Source organism: Mobula birostris, chromosome 20 (assembly GCF_030028105.1).
Source record: "Mobula birostris isolate sMobBir1 chromosome 20, sMobBir1.hap1, whole genome shotgun sequence".
In the NCBI taxonomy this organism is placed as follows: Eukaryota; Metazoa; Chordata; class Chondrichthyes; order Myliobatiformes; family Myliobatidae; genus Mobula; species Mobula birostris.
In genome coordinates, this window is record NC_092389.1 from 14,374,876 (window position 1) to 14,399,504 (window position 24,629).

A 24,629-nucleotide genomic window follows, 5' to 3' on the forward strand; every position below is an offset into this window, starting at 1 on the left:
GATTGGAGGGCATACCTTATGAGAATAGGTTGAGTGAACTCCGCCTTTTCTCCTTGGAGCGCCAGAGGATTGAGAAGTGACCTGATAGAGGTGTACAAGATGATGAGAGGCATTGATTGTGTGGGTAGTCAGAGGCTTTTTCCCAGGGCTGAAATGGCTAACACGAGGGAGCACAGTTTTAAGGTGCTTAGAAATAGGTACCAAGGGGATGTCAGGGCAAATTTTTCACACCGAGAGTGGTGGGTGTGTGGAATGCACTGCCAGCGGTGGTGGTGGAAGCAGATACAATAGGGTCTTTTAAGAGCCTCTTAGATAGGTACATAGAGCTCAGAAAAATAGAGGGCTATGCGCTAGGAAAATTCTAGGCAGTCTCTAGAGTAGGTTACATGGTCAGCACAACATTGTGGGCCAAAGGGCCTATAATGTGCCATAGATTTCTATGTTCTATTCATTAAATGAGAATTCCTGTTCACAAAACCATGCCAACTCTGTCCAATCATGTGAATCTTGTTCCCCTCCCACTGCACAGGAGATACAAAAGCCTAAAAGCATGTACCACCAGGCTCAAGGATAACTTCTATCCCTCTATTGAATGGTCCCCTAGTATGATAAGATGGACTCTTGACCTCACAATCTACCTCATTATGGCCTTATTGTCTACGTGAACTGCACTTTCCCTGTAACTGTAACACTTTATTATGCATTCTGTTATTGTTTTGCCTTCTATTACCTCAGTAATGAAATGATCCTCATGGATCACCCAAAACAGATTTTCACTGTACTTCAGTACATGTGACAATAACAAACCGATTTACTAAATTTACCATTACCCAAATTTTCCCTTCTTCTTAGGCAATCCCTTGGGATTGAACATGACATGAGTCCCACAAAACTGGAGTGGAAATGAGGAGACTGATGAGGGCAATGAGGCAGTGGCAGTCTTCCACAGATGGAAAGTGGCTGACAGAGCGGGCACAAGACTTCAACAGTGCCTCTAGTACAAGGATTGAGGTTCTCAATGCATTTTCAAACACCCCCTTTTCACCTCGAACAGTCAAAAACCAGGGATTTCCAAGAATCTGCAGAGATGTTGCACTTTTTCCTCTATCCACCATTGCTAGAGATTGGAATAATAGAACATTACATTGCAGTACAGGCCCTTTGGCCCACAGTGCTGTGCTAACCTACTCTAAGAACACTTAACCCTTCCCCCTCATAGCCCTCCATTTTTTGAATGATTTTAGTTTACTATTGTCACATGTATCAAGATACAGTGAAAAGCTTTCATTTTGTATGCCATCCAGACAGATCGATTTCTTGCATAACTACACTGAGGTAGTAAAAAGAAATCAGAATGCAGGATGTGTGTAATTATGGGGACGTGGGTCTTGGAGAGGATACTGATGTTCCGTTGGTTATCTTTCCAATGCATTTGGAGGATATCGTGGAGACAGTGTCTCTCCATTGGCTAAGATGTTACCGAAATTGACCCCTACCTCAAACACAAGAGGTACTGTAGATGCTGGAAATCTTGAGCACGGACACAAAACGCTGGAGGAACTCAGCGAATCAGGCAGTATCTATGGAGGGGAATAAACAGTCGATGTTTCGGGTGGAGACCCTTCATCATTCCTGATCAGAGTCTCTATCAGGACTGAAGAGGGTCTCACCCGAAAAGTCTGGTTATTCCCCTCCATACTCACCGCCTAACTTGCGAGTTCCAGCTGAGTGAGTGAGTGAGTGAGTGAGTGTGTGTGTGTTGTTCAACCCCTATGCCCTCAGGAATGATGGTCTCTGTTCTACTTAAACATCTCCTCCGATCTACCCTCCCAGCCCTTAACATGTACTGCTCATCCAGTCGCAGGATGGTTTACATCGGGGTCAACCTTATTTTTAGCGGAGCGCCCTTTGAGCCCCGGGACGCCCACACCACCCTTGGAATCCACAATCCAGCTCCCTGATCTGCTGGTGCCAATTTCCACTGATTCCCGTGACACCGAGTCAGCGCCGATTAGCAGCCCGTTTGCACGAATCCGAAATTCAATTCTTAAAAAACTCCTCAGACTCCTAATTCCCAGAAGCGCGCTTCTATTATATAGTGGGTGGCCAGAGTTTTTCTGGAGATACTGAGAGTCAACATTTTGGCCGGGCAAGTAGTAGAAACATTTTTCCCTCAGCAGGTACCGAGTCAGGACTGTTTCTGCCGCTCCGCGTGTCCCGTGCAACACCAACTGTTGCATATCTGAGAATCAGGCGAACCGCCCCTTCCATGCGGAGCGATTGAATACTGGAATCCAACATCCACTGAGATTCCGAGTTGTGGCCGATTCTAGGAAAGAGGAGTTCAAGTCCTTCTCCAAGCAAGGTGGAAGGGACTTTAGTCAGTCCTGGTCCCAAGAATCAATGACCGTTGAGTGAGGCAGGCATGAAGCCGCCGTGCCTTTAATATCTAGGTGGTTTAAGGCGGAATGATTCTGCGCACCCAGCTGCTGGGAGTGTTGGTAATCTATTCCAAACACATTTGCAGTACCTTCACGCAATTTTTTTAGTTGTAGAGTTAAACGATAATCTCTGTTTATTCAGAACTGGTACTTGTTGAGTTAAACAAATGAGGGTGGATGGGTAGGCTGCTAGTGTACTGTCTCAAATGATATGCAAATACCTCTTTGTCTTGCACCTAAACTCACAGCGAGTTACACTGTCGAAAGGCACTGAAACCCACCTGCAGTGTCAGAGAGTCACATTTGCCCAGTTTACGTTGAACTCCGAACTGCCTCCTGCGTTGCACTGAAGATTCGCGATCACTGACCAACTGAAAGAGTTCGACCCCGGTCTCTGTGAGGTAATTGTTGCTCAGCAGCTGTAATTAGGAAGGGAAACAAACATCCCGTGCCATCTCCACACCTGGGAAAAAAACTTTTGTGCTTGGTATTGGGGAGCGATCGAAAAGGAGCGCGAAGTAACTATTGCCCATGTGATGTGGTTGTCCATTAGATCAGGGTGATTTTGCTGGCAGGATTTTTGTGCGTGTGTGTTCTTTAAAGCCGCGTTTTAATTAAAATTAGTGTTTTCCTTTCTTTGCAGTAAGATGAGTGTCGGGACGGATAAATCATCAGATGTCCGAGTTGGTGTGTCACAATCCCAGGAACAGGCAGGTAACTGCAAAGCGAGGCGATTAGTAAGATGTTTTTTGGTTAAACTCCTGTCGTTAGTGCTGGAATCTGAGTTACAGGAGTTATCTAAGCAGAAAGTATCCTGGATAGCGAACTCTACGCGTTAACCTATCAATGGGACTTGAGTGCTGTGGAATGAATTAGACAGACATAACATCTCCAGCTAATTTAAACGGCTCCGTGGGCTGCCTGTAAAGGATTTAATTACCTTTGCAGCTGTTCATTCTGATCAGAGGGGCAGGAGTCTGAAAGCTTAGAAAATGTGATTGTCAATATTTGCATTAATTTCACCCTTACAGCGATTGCAGAGTGAAGGGCAGAAAGTGATATTTCTCTGGTACCCTCCTTGTACCTCTCCTATCCCTGACTCTTCTCCAGTTCAATTCCAAACTGGCTCCAGCACACGTTGTAGTGGTACTTTACTCCATCCAACCTAGAATCAGGGAGCAGACCAAACCAGTTTTGAGCTGAAGGTTCTTGCTGTTGGGTTTTCCAAAATTTCATAGTTGGCAAAGATCCCAGCCAAAGAAGGGTTGACTGCAGATACTAGTTTGAGATGTTAATATTTGAACGTCGGTCCCGATTGGAACTCCTTGCCTTTGTTTCTCTCTTCACACCTGTTGTTGATCTGCTGTGAACTGAAAACATTTTGTGTTTTTCTTTAGTGACACAGGCTTCTAAATTCTGATTTAATGGACGGTGGCTGAGGCATTGAAAAGAGTTGGGACATCACCTACAAAATGTTGGTTAGGCTGCATGTGCAATATTGTGTACACTTCTGATTGCCACACTACCGAAAAGTTGTGATTAATCTGAAGAGAACGTGTTTTAAAAAAAAAATCACAGGAATGTTGTCAGGATTGGAAGATTTGAGTCATAGCAAGAGAATAGATAGTATGTGACTGTTTTCCTGAGCAAAGGAGACTGAGGTGTACGATGATGATGAAGGTATATGAAATTATGACTGGATAAGATGTGTAGCTGGAGTTAACTTGCCATTGTATCTAAAATTAGAGGGCATAGGTGTAAAGTCACAAGGAAGAAGTTTAATGGGAATCTGGATGGTATATTTTTCACACAAAGAATAGGTTTGTGGAATGAGCTGCTTGAGGAGGTGGTTGCGGCATGAACAGCATTTTAAAAGCCTCTGGACAGGTACTTGAATGAGGCATGTGGAGTCATTGCAGGTAAATAGTTTAGTGTAGATAGGCATGATGGTTTGCATAGACACGATGGGCCAAAAAGGCCTTTTACTGTGCTGTACTACACTGAATCCATGACCTGCTGTGTGTTTTCAGTATTTCCTGTTCGTATTTCAGATCTTCAGTATCTTTTGTCCTTGGTTCTGTGACTAGTGTCAATTTCTTGGAAGTTAGATAAAGATTCTGGTAGACATTTGAAACTTAACTATTGGTGACCTTGCACCCAAAAACGAAGGTTTAATTTGAGAGCGACTTTGCAGAAATGCAATGAACTGTCATTGGTTGTGCAATGATTGACTCAAATACGAGTGGCAGGTATGACTTTGAGCATATTTATTTTCTATTTCAAAAAGTGCAAACTGCTGTGGTAATTTGAATTCCTCAAGCGTTTATTTTCAAGGATATTGCAGTTTTCAAAATGATGTGAGCTAGCTCTGTTTCTTTGATTTGCTATTGATAGCCAGTGGTCCATTTTAATTTCTAGCATTCAGTGATTTATGGAGCACTTTCAAGCATCTGCTGTAAGTGTTAAACAAACTGTGAGGTACTGAATGTATTGGTTTGTAAGGATTTAAAAAGAGGATGTAAAACACCTATAGGATCCCAGCCTGTTGACCGCTCCCCTGTTCAGCTGCACTTCAGCAGAAGCTGTGGTTGGAATATTGTCTGATCATTGTTCCTGTTATTTGTTTGTATTGCCAACATGCCAGTACTACTTTTACAAATGATGTGAAATTAAGTATCAGATAGTATTGTTACACTATAATACAAATGGACGTGGGCCAAGAGTAGGTAAATGGGACTTAGTCAGCAGGGACAAGTTAGTCTGAAGGGCCTGTTTCCATGTTCTAGGGACTACTGCAGCTCTACCTTATTTTCCTATCTACCCCCTCATTTTATATACCTCTACCATCTTGCCTCTGTCCATTCTCTCCTTTTAACTCATGCCCTCCAATCCCGACAACATCCCTATGAATCCTTTGACAGCGAAGTAGTGTATCTATTTTTGCCCAGTTTTTTCTCGTGCATACCTGGCTCATTGTGACCACTCTTTGTACAAATGGGAGTTCAGGAGTGATTCCGGGAGGTCACAGAACCACTCTATGCTTACAGAATAGGAGGCCGTTCAGCCTATAGAGTTCATACTGGCTCCACAAAAATGCAGTTCAGTTAATCCCACTCTGCAAACCCAACCACCTGTAAAATCTTTCATTTAATTATTTATCCAGATTCTTTTTGAATGCCGCACTTGAACATAGGCAGTGTATTTCAGATCCATGCTGCATTTTGGTTTAAATCTCTCATCACTTTATGTTCCCTCCATTAATCCATGGCTATAAAATGTTTAGTCAGATACATGGATAGAAAGGATTTAGAGGGATAAGTCCCAAATGCAGGCAAGTGGGAGTGACATCTTGGTCTGCATGGGCCGAAGGGCTGTATCCACACTGTATAATTCTGACTATAAAATAGAATAGTTTCTCTCCGTAGATACTCTGTCCCATGCCTCATGACTTGAAGTGCCTTCCGCTGGTGCCCTCATAATCTTCCCTGTTGCAAGGAGAGCGCCCGCAGTTTTAAATTCTACCACCAGCTATTAGGTTGAGACTGGGAGTTTGCAGTCTGGTGGATTATAGAATATGGTGAGTACATAATCCAGGGACTGGAAGCTCTTTGGGTAATTGGTATTGGCAAAAGAGCCACTGCGAAGGTGATGAAGTGCAACAATTAGTGTAGTCTGACCTCTTCCAATGGTCACCTGTGTATTCTCCATCACTGCTCACTAGATGATCAAAAGTTGAGCTCTTTTCTTGTTGCTCTCTTTACCAAGCTAAGCACAGCACCTGCATTACTGCCATTGGCTACCTCAGGGCATAATGCCTCTGAATCACTTCAATTATTAATAAAACTTCTGTGAAATGCCTTGGAATGTTTAACATGTTAAACATTTACCTTTATTGGAATCCATCATAATGTTGAAGGCTTGTCTAACACTTCAATCACCTTGTTTCCAAAGAGAGGAAAAATGGTCAGCAATAGCAAAACTTTTTATAGCCAGGAATACTCTCAGTCTCGCCTGCCAACTTATACATGGGTATGTCCAGATGAGTTAATCTTCTGTTTTTCTGTTAGTTGCCCAAAACAGTGGTGATGCAGTTTATATGGTAATTGCGGTACGTCATTCAATGCAACTGATCAATGCTTGGTGCTTGTGCCCATCTGGAATCACGTTAAGCAGCCTCTTGGTACGCAGCAGATGCAGACTGTCTCCAGTGTTCCATCTACGGCCTAAATGTGGTCCTGAACAAATTCATTAACAAAAATATTCCTGTGGCTCTTTGTTGTTGTTGTTCAGTCGAGTCCGACTCTTTGTGACCTCCTGGACCATTGGGCCCCTAGGGTTTTCATGGCAAGATACGGAAGTAGATTGCCAGGCCTTTCTTCCGCGAAGACACTGCTGCTGCCCAGGTTGGGACCCGGCTGGGTTTGAACTCAGGACCGTCTGCCTTGACGTCCAGTGCTGATGCCACTGCACCACCAGCCGGCTTCTGTTGCTCTTTACTGTTGAGTAAAATCTGGGCAGTAATACAATGAATGCTGAGAGAATGATCAGAGTAATACAGCCCTCTCATTCCAACTTGTCCCATGCCAATAAAGATACCCATTTGCCTGTGTTTGGCCCGGATCTCTCTAAATCCCAGGGGTCATGGAACCCTTGTTTAATGGTGTTGGTCCATGGCATAAAAAAGGCTGGGAACTCCTGCTCTAAACTTTTCCTACCCATGCTGAATCTGCTGCTCAGACTGTGAGTAATCATTGGAAGAGGATTTCTGGCGATATTTTTAAAGCACGTTGATCAACTGGCCATTATTGGTGAATGATTTAACTGTCTAATTGAATGTGATTGAAAATCAGAGGGGGAGAAAACTGCAAATGCTGGAAATCTGAAATAAAAACAGACAATGGTTGAAACAGTCAGCAGGTCAGGGCAAGAGCTGTGGAGAAAGGAACAGTTAATGTTTCATAGAGTTTATGCAGAGTATAGAAAGGGGCCCTTTGGTCCATAACCTTCTAAAACTTTCCAAACCATGTACCAGTCCAACTGTCTTTTAAATATTGTTATTGTACCTGCCTCAACCACTTCCTCTGGCAACTGTTTCCATATAAATACCATCCTTTGTTTTTTTTTAAAATGTTACCCCTTAAGTTGCTCTTAATTCTTTCCCCTGTCACCTTAAACCTATGTCCTCTAGTTTTTGATACCGTGGTGGGGAGGGGAAGACTGAGTGCATTCATTCACTCTATGTTGTTCTTGTTTTTATAAATCTTTAAGATCATCTATCATTCTCCTCTGCCCGAAGGAAGAAAGCCCTACCTTGTCCAACCGCTCCCTATAGCTCAGTCCCTCATGTTCTGGCAAATCTTTGTAACTCTTCCAGTTTAAAAACATTTTTTTATATAGTAGGGTGACAAAAACTGAACGCGATACTCCAAATGCAGCCTCACCAGTGTCCCGTATAATCACACCATGGTCTCCTGACTTACGCTCGATGGCCTGACTGATGAAGGTCAGCATGCCAAAAGCTTTTTTCACCACTGTCGACCTGTGACTGCTTTCAGCAAACTATGTACTTGTATTCCAACGTTCCTCTGTTCTGCAGTGCTGCCCAGGGCCCTGCTGCTCACTGTAAAAGTCCTAGCTGGATTTAACATTCGGATTGAGAACCTTTCCCACATTGTCCATTTTTACCATGGAAACGTGATTTACTGCATGGTAAAGGATTTTGGTGAGTGATCAGAGATAATCTCTGCAATAATTCATGATCAAGTAGCATCAATGCAACATTGCTTTTAAATGAATTCTCTATTGTTAACACTTTCAGTTGAATCTGGCTTAATCCTGTGTGACTCATGCCTGTGACCCAGATTTTAATATTTGTCTTATGACAGGATGTAGGCGTCTTTGGTTAAACCAACATTTATTGCCCATTTCCAATTGCCCTTAAAAATTGTGGTGTGCAGCCCTGAGGCAAAGATGTTTAAGGTTAATTCTATATTTCCAAGCTTGTAGGGTAAATTTGGGTGCTAGGTATCCCATTTCCTATGTACTAGTGAGTACAGCTTTGAATAATATCAAAGAAACCTTGGTGAATTACAATTAAGGAGCATTGAATTGCCTCAGGATAGAAGGCTTTGGGCCAAGAGCTGGAAAACGGAATTAATACAGATGGATGTCTACTGGTCAGCGTGGATGTGATGGGCCAAATGGCCTGTTTCCATGCTGTATGATTCTGTGAATTATTGCCGTGCATTTTGTGCACAGCAAAGGGAGGCTTGGTGAATATGGAAGGTGATTATCAGAATGCAAAAAGTGGGACTGCTTTGTTGTGATGTTAAGTATCTTGACCATGATGGAACTGTTTTTAATTTGTGGATGGTTGCAATGCACTGAGGAATTAACGCAAGTAATTTTCTTGTTGTCGACGACCCATACACTGTCAAGTTCTTGTAGTTGGCACTATTAGTATAATACCACCATCACAGAAACTGATCTCAGGAGAAGATGAAGATGGATAAAACATTCAGTAAGGAAGTTTTCAATCTGCTTCTGCAGCAGATAGATTATTGAGGAAAGGCTGTAGCTTTTTTCTTGTATTGATTTGCTTGCCAGTTGATGGTAATTCAGTCAGGCAACTGTGCCCTTAAAGATTTGGCCAAGTTAGCCAGTGTTGGTGGGCTACTGAGCCAGCCTTGATGATGGATGTTGAAGACCCCCACCCAAACTTTGTGCTCTTTTTGCTCTGCTGCTTCAAGCAGTCAGTTTGGAACAGTACTGGTTCATCAACTGAAGGGGGAAAGTGAGAGTCTTTGCCCTGGTTTGACCTCATTGAGTCTCTGATTCAGGAATCATAGTTGAGCAATTTTGGATGCACTCTGCTTTTAGCTACATAAATCACGTTGTCACTCCTGAGGTATTCATCCTCCCAGTGGAACAGAGTGTACCCAGGGGTGGTGAAGGAGAAATCTACACTGTTGGCTGAAAGGTATGAACCCCACAGAGATTCTAAGGAACAGGTCTTTCTTTTTAGACATATTTCCAGATGTTTGTGAGGGAATGTCCTCTATGGGTTCAACTGGGCTGTGTTTGCCTTTATAATGTCCAATTTATGTGCATAGATTGATGTTGGGTGAAATGAGCTATTGCATTATTGTTCCTTTAAGGCAGCGTGACACTGCTGTGTGACTTTATAGGTTATGTCAGGAGGAAAACGCTCTTGTTGCTTATGAGGAATGATTACATAAATGGGCCTGGGTAAAGAAGATTTTAAAGTTGAAGATTGGAGTTATTACCACATGCACGTTGAAACATACAGTGAAATGCGTCATTTGCGTCAAGTCAAATCAGCGAGGACTGTGCTGGGCAGCCTGCAAGTGTCGCCACACTTCAGGTGCCAACATAGCATACCCAAAGATTGAAATAATTTATACAGAATATAACTCTGAGATTCACCCTCCGGTAGGTAATCATGAAACAAAAAAAAACACCATGGAACCCATTCAAAGGAAACATCAAACACCCACACACGAGAAAAGAACAAGTTGCACAAACAGCAAAAAGCGAGCAAACAACACGTAGAATATCAAACTTCATTCCAGGAGTCCTGTAGTATTCAGTTTAGTTTAATGCCGCGCTGCTAGCTGACTGCTAGGCAGCAAAGCCGGTCTTCATTGAAGTGCCCCGATCAAACTGCTCAAAAGCAGCAAAAAAAACAGAGCAAGCAGAATCCAGAATATACACGCAACATGAACCTCAAAACCCCCCAAAACCAGTCCACAACCACGAGTCTTGTCAATCAATCCTTGCAAAGCGGAACCCAAGGCTCCTGCATTTTCCTCCTGCAGCAGCAGGTAGCCACAACTCATAGCCCTAACTAGCCCTCTTTGGAATGTGGGAGGGAACCCATACAGTCACATGGAGAATGTACAGACAGTGGCGGGCATCAAGACCCAATCTTACAGCTGGCGCTGTAAAGTGTAACCATACCCACAACACTAATGTGCTGGCCCTACCTAGATTTACCTAGACTAGCAAACTAGACTGGTTCTGTAACATTTCAACAATTTTTCTTCATTAACATTATTGGCATTGAACTTTTCTCCAACTGGCTCCCACGACCCGCCACCACACCACAAAATTTCTTTTAACAGAACTTAATGATTCCATCATCTGTGGTAGAATTTGAACTTGTGTGCAGATCATGAAAGCAGAAGCTTAAAGTACTAGTTCAGTTCTTATTATGTATTTATTCACAGGATAGTTATAATTGCAATGCCAGCATGTATTGTCCATCTTCAATTCCAGTGATAGTTGTGATCTACTCAAATAAGCCATGTAGGGTAAATACTCAATGTTATCAGGATTCTGCTGAAGTAAAGGTGAACTGTTTCCATATCAAGCTGTGTCTGATTGAGGGGATAATGAAAATGCTGGTGTTCCCATCCGGATGCTGCCTTTGTCCTGCTGGATGGTGAAGGTCACATTTGTTTTTAGAGAGGTATAGCATGGTAACAGGCCCTTGTAGCTCAACAAGCCTGACCACCCAATTATACACATGTAACCAATTAACCTACTAATGTGTATGCTTTTGAATGTGGGATTTAACCGGAACACCCAGAGGAAACCCCTGCATTCACAGGGAGAACACACAAACTCCTTGCACACCGCAGCAGGAATTGATCCACGGTCGCTGCTGCTGTAACAGCATTGCCCTGATGTGCCACCCCATGTTTGGAGGTGCTGTTGATGAAATCTTGGAGCACTGTTGGAGTGGAGGTCCGGTGCCTACAGCAATGAATGGAATCCCATTCGCTGCTGCTCTTTCTTGATGTGATTGAGCTGCCTGACTGTGGAGTTGTGTTACTCCAGGTTAGTGGGAAAATTCTGTCATAGTCCAGAAACCTGACTTTATAAATGGAGATAAACTAATGGGGATTCTAAAGGTGAGACGCTCTCTGCGAGATAGCTGGTCTTGTAGCCACAATGTGTATATCAACACAGAACAGTACAGGCCCTTTGGACCTCAATATTGTGCTGATCTTTCAACGTACTCCAAGATCAACCTAACTTTCCCTCCAACATAGCCCTCCATTTTTCTTTCATTGATGTACCTCTTAAATGTCTCTAATGTATCTACCTCTACTACCACCACCCCTAGCAGTATGTTCCATGTATTTTTTAAAAAAAACTTGCCTCTGACATCTCCCCATACTTTGCTCCAGTCACCTTAGATGTATGCCTTCTTGTATGAGCTATTTCTGCCCCGGGAGAAAGGAGCTGGCTGTCCATTCAATCTATGCCACTTATCATCTCGTACACCTTGATCAAGTCACCTCTCATTCTCCTTTGCTCCAAAGAGAAAAGCCTTAGCTCGCTCAACCTTTCCTTGGTTGATATGGGTCCATATGGTTGAATAAAACTCATAAATAGTGAGTCACTGGAATATTGATGCTGAAGGATTCAACAATCTTGGTGGTGTGTTAGGGGGAAGTAGATTTTCTCATCAATTGACAATCGTAATGTGAGTGTTTCTTGCCATTACCAGACCAGGCATAAATATTCTCCAAGTTGTGCTCTTGTGAGCCAGGTTACAGGTCAAGGTCGGGGCTGCTCACGGATCCTCTTTGGTAAATATCTTGTTGACCACTCTCTCCCTTCTGATTAGATGGGGCAGGTTTTCAAGCCTGGTTCTAGTTGCTGATTCCTTGCCAACACACTGTTGCTTTTTGTGTTTTGAATGTTGGTTGTCCTGGCTTACTGTTTCTGTAGGCCAGTGCCTAAGAAACTCCCTCTCACACTTGTTTAATTTGGGTTCGTTGTGGGATTGAGGCGAGTGAAGAAGAAAGGTTTGTGGTATGCCCATGACACCCTGAGTTCTGGATCTGCCCTTTGTTGTTCCAACTAAGTGAAGAGCGGAGACTTGGTGAATGGTATAATGATGGTCGTACCTACTAATGCAAAAATGTCTAAACCTGATTACTTGTATCTGCTTCCTTCTGAGATTCTCCTCTGAAAGGTAGAAGTGGATGTTCAATACAAAGGAGTATTAATTTATTTGCTGAAGAGAGAACTAGACAATCCAATAGTTTCTTTGACCTAATTTGACTTGAAACCATAAGACTTTTTCTAGGCCTGGATTCAGTGATAGGGACTGTCCATGTGTACTGGAGTAACAGGATGCAAATGGGAAGATGATGATGCTGAAAAAGACTGGGTCGCCTGAGTGAGCTGAATTATCCCAACTAGGACACCAATCCTACAGAGTAGAAGGGTAGGGTAAGGTTGGGTTGGGATAATCCAAATCTTGCGCTTTGTTTCATGCCTCTGGCATTGTGAATTAGGTGTGGTTGCTGAAGTTTATACCATTTGAGGAAAAGCGCAGGAACTAGATCCTAAATTCATTGTTTTTGCTGAACTGTTCATTATTTGCATATTTTCAGTTGGACTGGCTTTGTTCAACACTGCTCTGAAAGCAACTGTGAGTAACATGGTGTAAGATACCATCTAGGTCAATACAGCAGGAAAGCTGCATTCAGCATGGATAAAATGAGACTTTTAATCTGCAGTTTTTAAAAAAATAAACTATACTATAATGCATTCAGTTTGTGAATCATCATTTTAACCTCTGCTCCACAGGTGCCCTTTTGAAGAGCCAGAACATTCCAAGATTTATTTTAATTTCAAAAGATAATTTTTATTCAAAAAGTATGTACAAGAATTAGAGAAAAAAGTCCTTCTGGTTAGCTCCTACCCCTCAACCTGCAGCAATTTTGTTTTGTAAGTGTATCATGTCCTTAATAATTTAACTTGTATTGAACTGGGAATCAAAATTGAAATATTTTGGTCTGCGTGGTTAAGCACTGCACACCCACATGTACAGACATATACATAATATACCCACTCACTCTGAAGTATGGAGAAGTTGCCATAAAGATGGGCTCTTGCTAATTTGCATTGCAAACTATTTCTCATATTAGAGCAGGAAGGATTTACATACTGGGGGAGGGGGAGGCTGCTTATGTAGGAGCAAAGGGGAGCTCATTTGAAATTCAAATTGGATGCCCAACAGAACTACAGTGTTGTGGAGAATTAAATAACGTGGAAACATAACAAAAGCTGCAGCCTTCACCGATACTAAATCCTATTTGTGGATTACTTGTGCCTCCGGTACACTGCACCTGTGTCTAGCTGTCCTTTGTGGCAATGACTAATTCCGCATTTGTGCTGTTCCTAGAAAAAGGGTGTTGAAAATTGCAGCTGATAACAGTGGCACAGGACAGTTTGCCCCACAACAGATCTCAGGAAGCAAGTTGACTTCCCATATCTGCTTTGGGGGGTAGGGGGTAACTATTTTCTTCCTCCCCCCCCCCCCCCTCCATCCTTGTTGTCTCTGACTCTCTGTGTGAATTTGGCCCTGTGTCTCTCCCTCTAATTTCGACAGTGGTCATGGAGTCGTACAACATGGCAACAAGTTCTTTGGCCCAACTGATTCGTACTAACTAAGATTCCCATCTACGTTAGTCCCAGTTGCCTATGTTTGCCCCGTATCCCTCTAAGCCTTTTGTATCCATGCACCTGCCCCAGGTTGATTATTAGAATGCCAAAAGACTCTGGCTGAGCTGAGGGTTGTGGGATACTGTCACAAGAGTTGTGAAGTATTTGTGCCCGTAGTGCTGAGTAGAAGACGGAGGCAAGGACAGAAGGTAGCAATGCAGAGGAAGAAGAAAACCACCATGTTAGTATGCATTTCAATGGATGAATGGAATTTGAACTAAGTTTTGTTCTTTCAGTATTGAACAGCCCACCTAACTGTATTCTGGCTCATGTAAAAATGAAGATTGGTGATTAGCAATGAATCTTCATCGCCACTAAGTCTACGTCTTAGAACTCCCTACACAAATCATTGTCGCATTTACTTTGCTGGAAGTACTACACTGTTTCTAGAAAGTGGCTTACCAATTCGAGGGTGGTTAGGGAGAGAAAATATTTCAAAGATCAGAATGCATTTATTATCAAATTGTGTGTACATTATACAACCTTAAGATTCTCCTAATAGGCATGCACAAAGATACCCAAAAAAATTTTTTAAAAAAGACCGTCAAACGCCCAATGTGCAGTGGGGTGGGGGGGGAGAAACAAATCATGCAAACAATAAACATGAGCAACTAATGTTCCGAACTGAAGTCCACAAAGAGAGTCTGTCCACAGACCCTTAGTTCAGCAGAGAGTGGAGCAGCAAGCTGAACTGGATTGTACCTTTTGTTATTTATGCATAAATAAACCCATGATTGCCATATCCTAAAATAATAAATAATATAAAAAATATATTATTTATTGGAAAAGTGTTGAGAACAGGTCAAATCTGGCCCTCCAAAAGGTTGCCTCTGATAAGGATCAATATGCTGAAAGGTGATGCTGCTAATCTTGCAATGCCAGTGTTCACGAGTCTGCAATTGTTGCACTGCCACAGTCACTGGAACTGTTCTGAATATTCATGCTTTATTCTTATTTCAGGTGTTGAACAGAATGGCCTGGACTTTACTCGACAGGTGAGTGTTTGATGTGTCTGCACCCAAATTCATAATTAAGTTTTTTGATATTTCAACTTTCTGATTATCCATTTCCCCCTGTTAAACAATAACTTAATAGTACAATAATCACTACCACTGTTTACCATGGTGGGAATATTGAATTGGGTTTAGGTTTGGATTTCAGATTGGGAATATGAGTTCAGTTTAGTAATTAAGATTAGTGATGGAGTGGAGTTAGTGCTTGATTTAGTCAGAAGACAGGAAAAGTTACGGTTAAGTCAAAAGCTGATCAGACATAACAGATCAGATGGTATCTTTTTGGGAAATACAGTTAAAGTTTTAGGTTTGTACCTATTTTACTGATTGCTTGTTGGGTTGAGGTAGTTTTGCAGTAAGACTAAATTAGGGTTGAGGGTTTTTAATTAAATTTTAAATGATTCTAGATGGGACATGTGAACCAATAACACTAAATTTATTTAAATTATTTAGAGATACAGCACAGAACAGGCCCTTCCAGCCCAACGAGCCACCTGGTCCAGCGACCCACCGATTTAACGCTAGCCTAATCACAGGGCAATCTACAATGACCAATTAACTTAAGTGGTATGAGTTTGGACACTGTGAGGAAACCGAAGCATTTGGGGGAGACCCATGCGATCCTGGCGGGGGGGGGGGGGAATATACGAATTCCTTACAGACAGTGGTAGAATTGGACTCTAACACCACGAGCTGTAATAGCATTGAGCTCACTACTATGGTACCATGGTGCCCATAGTGGTTACAGAATCCATGATCTCCATTTCCTGTTTTATCATCAATGGAACTTTAAATCCCAAGTCTAGTGTGACATTAACAGCCTTTCCCCAGCTTGCCCTGTCTACCAGCAAAATAATTATTGCACTGGGCACCAGCACTCTACTTTGAAGCAATCTGCTTCCTCCCATCATCTTTTCCAACCCCAAACATACTCCAGTTTTTCTGCCAGCAGAAATCGATCTCTGCTGAAGCCTTTGCTGCTTCTTTGGGTCCAAAACATCAAATGTACATGCACAAAATAACTGCTGGAAAATCTCAGCAAGTTGGGCAGCATCTGTGGAAAGTTTTGGCTCTGTGACCTTTCATCAGAACCAAGATGCTGACTGTTTCTCTTTTCACAGTTGCTGTGTAACATGCTGAGTTTCCAGCATTTTATGTTTTTGTTTCAGATACTTAACATTTTTTCTATTTAGAGATATGACACGGAATAGGCCCCACGACCCCTGATGACCCCGATTTAACCCTAACCTGATCACGGGACAATTCACAATGCCCAATTAACCTGCCCGGTACTTCTTTGGACTGTGGGAGGAAACCAGAGTACTTGGAGCAAACCCACACATTCCACAGGGAGGATGTACAGAGGACATTGGAATTGAACTCTGAACTCTGATGCCCCAAGCTGTAATAGCGTCCCGCTAACTGCTACACTACCGTGGCACATCTAAGCACCTCCTGCAGCTTTTTAACATTTTTTTTCTCATCACAAGTACGTTCTTGTCCTTGCTTCAGTCTTCACACCACTGTCATGGTCAGATAGAGCTAAACTCCATAACATTTCTGAGCTGCATCTCCTATGGGAGTGTTAGATTTGGTTTTGCAATATTATGTGCCCTCCCTTCCCTGGAAATGTAAACAAAAGTTTGCTCTGCATCTAACCTGCATTGTGTCACCCCAAGTGGGAGTATTTGGCATTGAAAGCAGATTAAATTTCAAAGCCTAGGCCCTGATGGTGACTAATACCAGGGAACAAACCTGCTGACAGACCATCTGAGCTCAGGGGGTGAGGGATAGCAGGGATAATTGATCTACACTAAATTTTATTTAGCAAGAGTCAGCACTTTCAGAATAGGTGAGCAGGAAATAGGTTTAGTCATAGGTTCCACACTGATGGTCTCTCATGCTGTGCTCTTAATGCAGAGAGCTTTAGCTATGAAAAGCAAAATCGTAACATTTGGGCTGTTTAATTACCTAAAGTTTTTGAGTTAGATATTTGTTGTCCACACAGCTAGTGTTTTCTTTCTTATAGAATTGCTCATGTTGGTTGAATCATTTGCTGTAGAACTTGAGAGGGAGGGATGACCTCAGTCAGGTTTTGGTTAGTGCTGAAAATGAGTGCTGGTGGGAGTGGGAATTTGCATACAGAGGGAAGGTGGGGCCCAACCTACCCGGTCCAACCAGTTTGGTTTCTGGACTTGTGACTACACATTCAGTGACATTTAACACATGGTGCATGATGAGCTCCAGCTGCAAGCTGAGGGTGCAGAAGCCTTTGTAGAAATGCGTAGTGTTTGTGGGTGAAGTGGAGAGGGATGCTGGGATCGTGGGTGTAGCAAGAGCAGTCAGTTCTCAGAAATACATTAAAGTACCACTTAATATCTTGTGGGATACAGAAGTACCACAAAACTTTATATTTTGATTGCTTGTAAACATCAATTTATAATTATAATGTATAGAGAATGAAACAAAATTACTTTTAAACAAAGCATTTATCTTTGCGTGCGTGTTTCCTTTGTCAAGTACTCAGATCAGTGTGCCCTGTTGCCAAGCCCCTGGAGACAATCCCAGTCTTCCAAACCCTCCCTTGCAAACAGAGATTCAGGTCAGGATCTGAAGGCCAGTGGGAGTATGGAATCATCTCCAAGTTATTACTTCAAGCAGCAGATTCAGAAATAAATTCTAATGGTGTCAACTTTTTGGTCTCGAGCCAGGTGATTTGGGAAGCGAACAGGTTTTAGTCCTGGTGTGTGCAGAATCTATAAGGCTGCAATGGGGATGTTTACATTTAGCTTCCTTTACAATGCATTGGGGAGGTGGGCTCCCTATCCCAGGCAGATCATGAAGGAGTGCCTGTCATTTTTTTTTCAAATCTCAGAATCAGGTTTATAATGCTACTGTGACACAGTAATTTTCTTTGGGATCAATAAAGTATCTATCTATAATCACAGTCATGACATGAAATTTGTTGATTTGTGACAGTAGTACAATGCAATACATAAAAATTAGTATAAATTACAATAAAAGTATATATAAACAAAATAAATAGTCCAAAAATAGAGCAAAATGGTAAGGTAGTATTCATGGGTTCATTGTGCATTCAGAAATCTGTTGGTGGAGGGGAAGAAGCTGTTATAGAAATGTTGAGTATGTGACTTCAGGCCGTTCTTTAGTCTGAGCATACTGTTAGATTGGTTCCAGTTTTTTGGTATACTGGATATTGGAGTGACTGTCTCAGGCTCTCCCTAATGCTAAGGAGGAAGGTTTTGATGGGTTTCTGGTATCTCGACTGGTGTAGGTGTTGTTTGCATCAACAATACTCTTTTTTTTTCCCCTGACGTTTGATGCTGGTTACCTTCCATTTTCCAGATCAAAACTGAGGACCAGAGAGAGTCACCTTCACAGGTATCTGCAGAGATAGCTCGCCATCCACGGTGTACCACCTCCTGGATTGCGCTGATTTCAGTGATGTGTATTCGGACGCCCGAAAGTGGCCGGTTACACACACCATCCAATCCACCGGGACGTCTGTTGCTGCAAGGGATAGCATTTCAACTTGTGTACTTGCAGCCATTTTACAAAAGCGTCTGTTGTCGGAGAATGTGTGTCTGGTGTCGGGATTAGCTGCTGAGACAGCGAGTGTGATTGGATCGGGAGTGGGGAGCAAAGACGGTGTTTGACATGAAGCGCTGTAATTGTATTGGGAGCAGTGATTGGAAGTCTTGGGGCTGGCGATTAAATTGGGCTTGTGGGGGTTTGGCAAGGGCGCCAAGGAGTTACATTGTGGGCTGGAGGATAGGGTGTGGGTTTTAATAAAATGTGGATGTGTCTTTTTTGGGGGGGGGGGAGGGCTGCGTGGTGACTGGTATCAATTCCAAGCACGGTATTGCATAAGAATCTGTTCGAGAATTAATTTGCTCTTCTGGGGAAGAATGTTAAAGGTGTGAATCCCAGACTGATAAATGCCGCCTTTGTTTAGGACCTGCAGCCACTTCACACCTTGCAGCAGTTAGTGGTCGTACCTGGGCATCATCTGCAGACGGCAGCAACCTTCCTATTGCCTCAGACACAGCAGAACCAACAAGGTGATCTCTCATTCTGCTCACAGGGGCTTTCTTACAGATGACTTGTATGTAAGTTTGTCACGGCTTGGACCAGAGAAAGGACTGGCAGGATTGGGATAGGTAGCACTGGACGAATATGTGGCAGGTGGAGATTAAGGAAAAGCTAGTCTCAGAGGGGCTGCTTAAAAAGCTGTATTCTTGGGGTTAGTTATTGCAAATAGGGCACCAGTTCTCTGGAATATAAACAGAAAATACTGAGAGGACTCACCAGGTCAAGTAGCATCTGTGGCGAAAGAAACAGAATCAATATTTCACGTTAAATGTCCTGTTGTGTCAAAAGATTTTTAATAGAAACATTTCCTCATTTCTCTTTCCAGTGATGCCTGACGTACTGAGTGTTTCCAGCATTTTCTGCTTTGATTTCATATTGCCAGTATCTGCAGTTTTCGATGTTCAAATGATGAACAGGTTTGGGTTGGGTGGGTTCTGCAGGCTGAAAGAGATGGGGATGGAGCAATACAGTCGGCCCTCCGTGTCCACAGGGGATTGGTTCCGAGACACCCCGCGGGTACCAAATTCCGCGGATGCTTAAGTCCCGTATATAAAATGGCGTAGTATTTTGCATATAACCAACGCACATCCTCCCGTATACTTTAAATCATCTTTAGATTACTTATAATACCTAATACAATGTAAATGCTATGTAAATAGTTGTTATACTGTATTGTTTAGGGAGTAATGACAAGAAAAAAAGTCTGTACATGTTCAGTACAGACGCAATCATCGTAGTTCTTCCACGAACCCCGAGCGGCGAGAGTGGCGAAAAGCGGAAATAGCATTCGGCGTTTGTTTAGCAGCGAGCTGTTATAGAGGCAGCGCGCACCCCGAGCAGTGGGAGTGGCAAAAAGCGAAAATAGCGTCCGGCGTTTGTTTTGCAGCGAGCCATTATAGAGGCAGTGCGCAAAACGAACAGCGGGAGTGGCGAAAAGCGAAAATAGCGTTCAGCGTTTGTTTAGCAGCGAGCTGTTATAGAGGCAGCGCGCACCCCGAGCAGTGGGAGTGGCAAAAAGCGAAAATAGCGTCCGGCGTTTGTTTTGCAGCGAGCCATTATAGAGGCAGTGCGCAAAACGAACAGCGGGAGTGGCGAAAAGCGAAAATAGCGTTCAGCGTTTGTTTAGCAGCGAGCTGTTATAGAGGCAGCGCGCACACCGAGCAGCGAGAGTGGTTAAAATCAAAAATAGCGTTCGGCGTTTGTTTTGCAGCGAGCTGTTATGGAGGCAGCGCGCACCCCGAGCAGCAGGAGTGGCGAAAATAGCGTCTGGCGTTTGTTTAGCAGCGAGCTGTTATAGAGGCAGCACGCACCCCGAGCAGTGGGAGTGGCAAAAAGTGAAAATAGCGTCTGGCGTTTGTTTTGCAGCGGGCCGTTATAGAGGCAGTGCGCAAACCGAGCAGCGGGAGTGGTGAAAATAGCGTCCGGCGTTTGTTTTGCAGTGAGCTGTTATAGAGGCAGCGCACAAACCGAACAGCGGGAGTGGCAAAAAGCGAAAATAGCATTCAGCGTTTGTTTTGCTGCGAGCCGTTAAAGAGGCAGCGTGAACCCCGAGCAGCGGGAGTGGCGAAAAGTGAAAATTAGCCTTCGGCGTTTGTTTTGCAGCGAGTCGCTGTAGAGGCAGCGCGCACACACCGAACAGCGAGAGTGGCAAAAAGCGAAAATAGTGTTCAGCATCACTCAGCATCAAGCCGCCATAGCTTTGAACTGTGTGAGATTTTCACTACGATTGACAGTGCTGCAGTGATTGCAGAAAGTATGACTTCAATTTTGAAAGGGCATGTAGGTTTAGGGCAGGTTTGCAGGATGTTTTGAGTGCTTACAAAGAACTGTATGACGAAAAATGCATGAACCTTCCAGTGTGCTCACTGTCTTCCCAATTCCGGTAAGTGAAACTACACTGTACATACATTATTTCTACTTTATATATGCTGTGTATTTATCATATCATTCCTGCTTTTACTGTATGTTAGTATTATTTTAGGTTTTATGTGTTATTTGGTATGATTTGGTAGGTTATTTTTTGGGTCTGGGAACACTCATAAAATTTTTTCCATATAAATTAATGGTAACTGCTTTTTCGCTTTATGCCATTTTGGCTTACGAAAGGTTTCATAGGAATGCTCTACTTTCGGATAGTGGGGGAAACCTGCACAATGGAAATGCTATGTAAATAATTGTTACACTGTATTGTTTAGGGAATAAGAAGAAAGAGAGAGAACTTCCATTTTTTTTTTATCCCGATCCGCGGTTGGTTGAATCCGCGGATACGGAGGGCCGACTGTCTGTTTGAATTGGAGTATATAGGGAGGTTGGGAAATGCCTTGTCAGGGCAGGGGAATGCCTGTCTGGTTGGGGGAACTAGAGGTAATGGGGTACTTGGGTGGGTTGGAATTGAAGAATACATGAATTATGACAACTCCAGTCTATTATCAGTGGTAAAGGATTGCTTGTCTGGATTGGGGTGCATGGCAGCAGCGGGTGCTTGCTTCCTGTGGGTTAGGTGGGTGCTGCTGGTGAGGGAACAACTGAGGTAGGGAGTAGGGGAATATTTATCTGGATTGGTGGCGATTCAGGGGCAGAAAATGTGAAGAGCCGACCAGCCTAGCCTGAGGATGTGGTGTGACAGGAGTTCCTGTGGTCATTGGGTTGTTCGGAAGTAGATAGGGTGAGCTGTCCAGGTTACATTCAGAGGGAGTAACACCATGACGAGTTGCGGTGTTGATGGGAGAGAGGGGAACTCCAGCAGAGTCTGGGGTGTGCTGGGCTGATGAGAAGGGAATAATTAGGTTATCTTGGTAAAGGATGGTTGGTGATGGGGACTGCATGTCCATTTTGCGGCAGGATCCCTTCGCAGGTGGGGAAGGGAATACGTTGGTGGGTTTGAGAAGTTGGGGAGAGGGTTCAGAGCAGGGGTTCCTTACCTGGGGTCCATGGCATGAAAAAGGTTGGGAACTCCTGGCTTGGACCCACCTGGATGGATTGTTTGAGGGAGAGAGTTGGCATATGTGTGATTGAGGGCGAGGGACCCCTGACAAGAGGGTTTGATTGGGTATTTGTGCAGTAAGTATCTCTGTTTCTGAAAACAAACTCTAAAGTGGATGCTTCATCACATTGTTAATCAGCATTGACATTGAAATTATGGTTGATTTTTCCCTCTTTTTGGACCTTTAGAGTGCAATATATTGTCTCTTTGGAGGAGGTTTGTAGTAATTTTGTGATATAGTCGTTGTATAATTTGTTCAAATATTTTCAGGTGCACTTCAGTCTCCCAACTTGCTTCCATTGTCTCAGCAATCACAGAGTTCCCTCTGTTCTCCTCAGACTGGCGTTGGGCTCACTTCACAGGTTAGTACATCATCTGAAGGGTTTCATTAATATTTAAACACTAAGCAACTTCTCTCAGAGATCTTCCGCTCATTACTTCCAGAGTCAGCAAAGACTCCCCTGCTGATCTCTAACTACATGGCCAAAATTGTACCAGGCTGGAAGGGTATCACAGCAGTGTCACAGACTGCAGTCAAGTTAGGCATTGTTACATTTGCGTGGAATTAGGATTGTGGGATTGAGATTGCTGCAAATGTAAATTTATTGTTAAATGCGTTTGCCTTTTCTGATGAATGAAGATATCTCGTATCTAGGGCTTGTGGTATTAGGCAAAGAGTTTGGCTGTTTGGCCCAGAGCAGAGAATAAATTTCTTCGGTCAAGACTTCTGAAACTTTGGAAGTCTGCATTTCCTGTGGACTGTGGAAACACAGTTGCTAATTTGTGTAGGTCTGACTCATCAGTTTTTTGGGAATGATCTGATAAATGAAGCAGTTGGGAGAGTGCTGTAGATAGAATTGCAGTTTGTGATCTTACTGAAGAGGATTACAGGGATAAAGGGTCTGTTCCTCTGACCTATGGTAAGACCTTAATTGAAAGGTTTTTCTGGACAATTTAGTTCTCCAGAATTTTGTGCTCAAGCCCATTAACTGAATTTGTTTTAATATCTCAACAGGCAGTAATTCGATCAGGTCTCATGGGCTCGACCCTGGAGTCACATTTGGAAGCTCTTCCTCCTCACCAGGTCCCAAAGCATATTGCTCCAAAGCACATCGCTCCTGTGCAGTCAGATGAGCCGAATGACTTGGAGGAACTGGAACAGTTTGCAAAAACATTTAAGCAAAGGCGAATTAAGCTGGGTTTCACTCAGGTAAGACAACAGGATGCAGCAGTTGTTGGGGATTCTATGTGGCAAAGGAACTCTTGGTTGTTTCTCTCTCTAACTATACTGGTCGTATGAGCAGCTGGTGCATATCACAAGTCCTGTTTATGCGACCACTGACGCCAGGCAGACAATCTCTGAGTGTATTTATGATGGTTGGGGTCACCCGTCTTGTGAAGTCGCTGACCAGAAGGAGGAATGGCAAACCACTTCTGTAGAAACATTTGGCAAGAACAATCATGATGATGATGATTTACAGAGGAAGTGCAGGGACAGGTTGTGCACAGACAATGAGCAAATAATCTGTTTCTGTAAATCTGGGTGAAAAAAAATGTACATTGGCCAGGACATAAGGAAAAACACATTTTATTTTTAATTAGTTTCAAGGGATCTTTCTCATCATTCTGGGAGTGCATGTCTGTTCTTGGTTTCATCCAAAAGAAAGCACCTTGGATGGTTGAACTTTCATTCTTCAGTAGACTGTCAGCTGAGACAATTATACTTGATTCTCCCAAAGTGATTCTTAAACTCTTGCCCAGTTGAAAGTAGATGGCAAGCTTTCACATCCCTAAATTCTTCTTTCTTTGCAGGGAGATGTTGGATTAGCGATGGGAAAACTATATGGGAATGATTTTAGTCAAACTACAATCTCCCGATTTGAGGCTTTGAACCTGAGCTTCAAGAACATGTGCAAACTCAAGCCACTGCTGGAAAAATGGCTGAGTGATGCAGGTATCCGGTTCAAATGAGTGCTTCTTCCCTTGGTGCTTCTCCCTAATGCAGCTGAAACTGTGCTCTTCATGTTGTCAGGAAATAAAAATATTATTTCACAACTCCATTTTCCCGTTAAGCAGAGTGTAAACACCAGACTTCCTCACTTGGTTGATTATTCCAAACATACATCCCACTGAATGTCAAGTTACTCTTGAGTTAGTTTGTAAGATGTTTCTCACCAACGTGAGGGGGCAAAAGTTCAGTAATATTCAGGTTTTCCCTCATTCATTTCGTAATCAATATCCCTTCTGAAGTGTGTCCCTTTTCAATAGTAATTCAGAAATTCGCTGAACTTTGAGAACTACATTGAGGCTCTTAATCTGTTCAAGGCAAAGATATGGTTCTTGCCAGTTCAGCTTTAGCAATGATGTATCCAACTTGTTCCCTTGATAATGACAATTGTTACTAGCTGTCCACATACTATCAATGTGACCAGTCAGTAGACAGCCCCTGACTGAGGGTAAATTTACACAGACTCCCTTGTGTGATTTACTAAACACAAAAGAAACAAGCACAGGAATTTGTCTTTCAGCCTG

At 43.1% G+C, this 24,629-nt stretch overlaps 1 protein-coding gene across 1 annotated transcript in view; it reads left to right on the forward strand.

The window, feature by feature from the left end:
• The first annotated feature begins 2,937 nt into the window (after positions 1-2,937).
• The window catches only part of pou2f3 (POU class 2 homeobox 3), a 40,304-nt gene continuing 18,612 nt past the window's right edge, over positions 2,938-24,629 (forward strand). The window contains exons 1-8 of the mRNA XM_072238303.1: positions 2,938-3,000; positions 3,085-3,155; positions 14,949-14,983; positions 18,368-18,403; positions 18,978-19,083; positions 22,368-22,459; positions 23,113-23,307; positions 23,910-24,051. Coding sequence (XP_072094404.1) covers positions 2,978-3,000; positions 3,085-3,155; positions 14,949-14,983; positions 18,368-18,403; positions 18,978-19,083; positions 22,368-22,459; positions 23,113-23,307; positions 23,910-24,051 — 700 coding nt within the window. The 5' untranslated portion in view covers positions 2,938-2,977. The remainder of the gene's footprint in view (positions 3,001-3,084; positions 3,156-14,948; positions 14,984-18,367; positions 18,404-18,977; positions 19,084-22,367; positions 22,460-23,112; positions 23,308-23,909; positions 24,052-24,629) is intronic.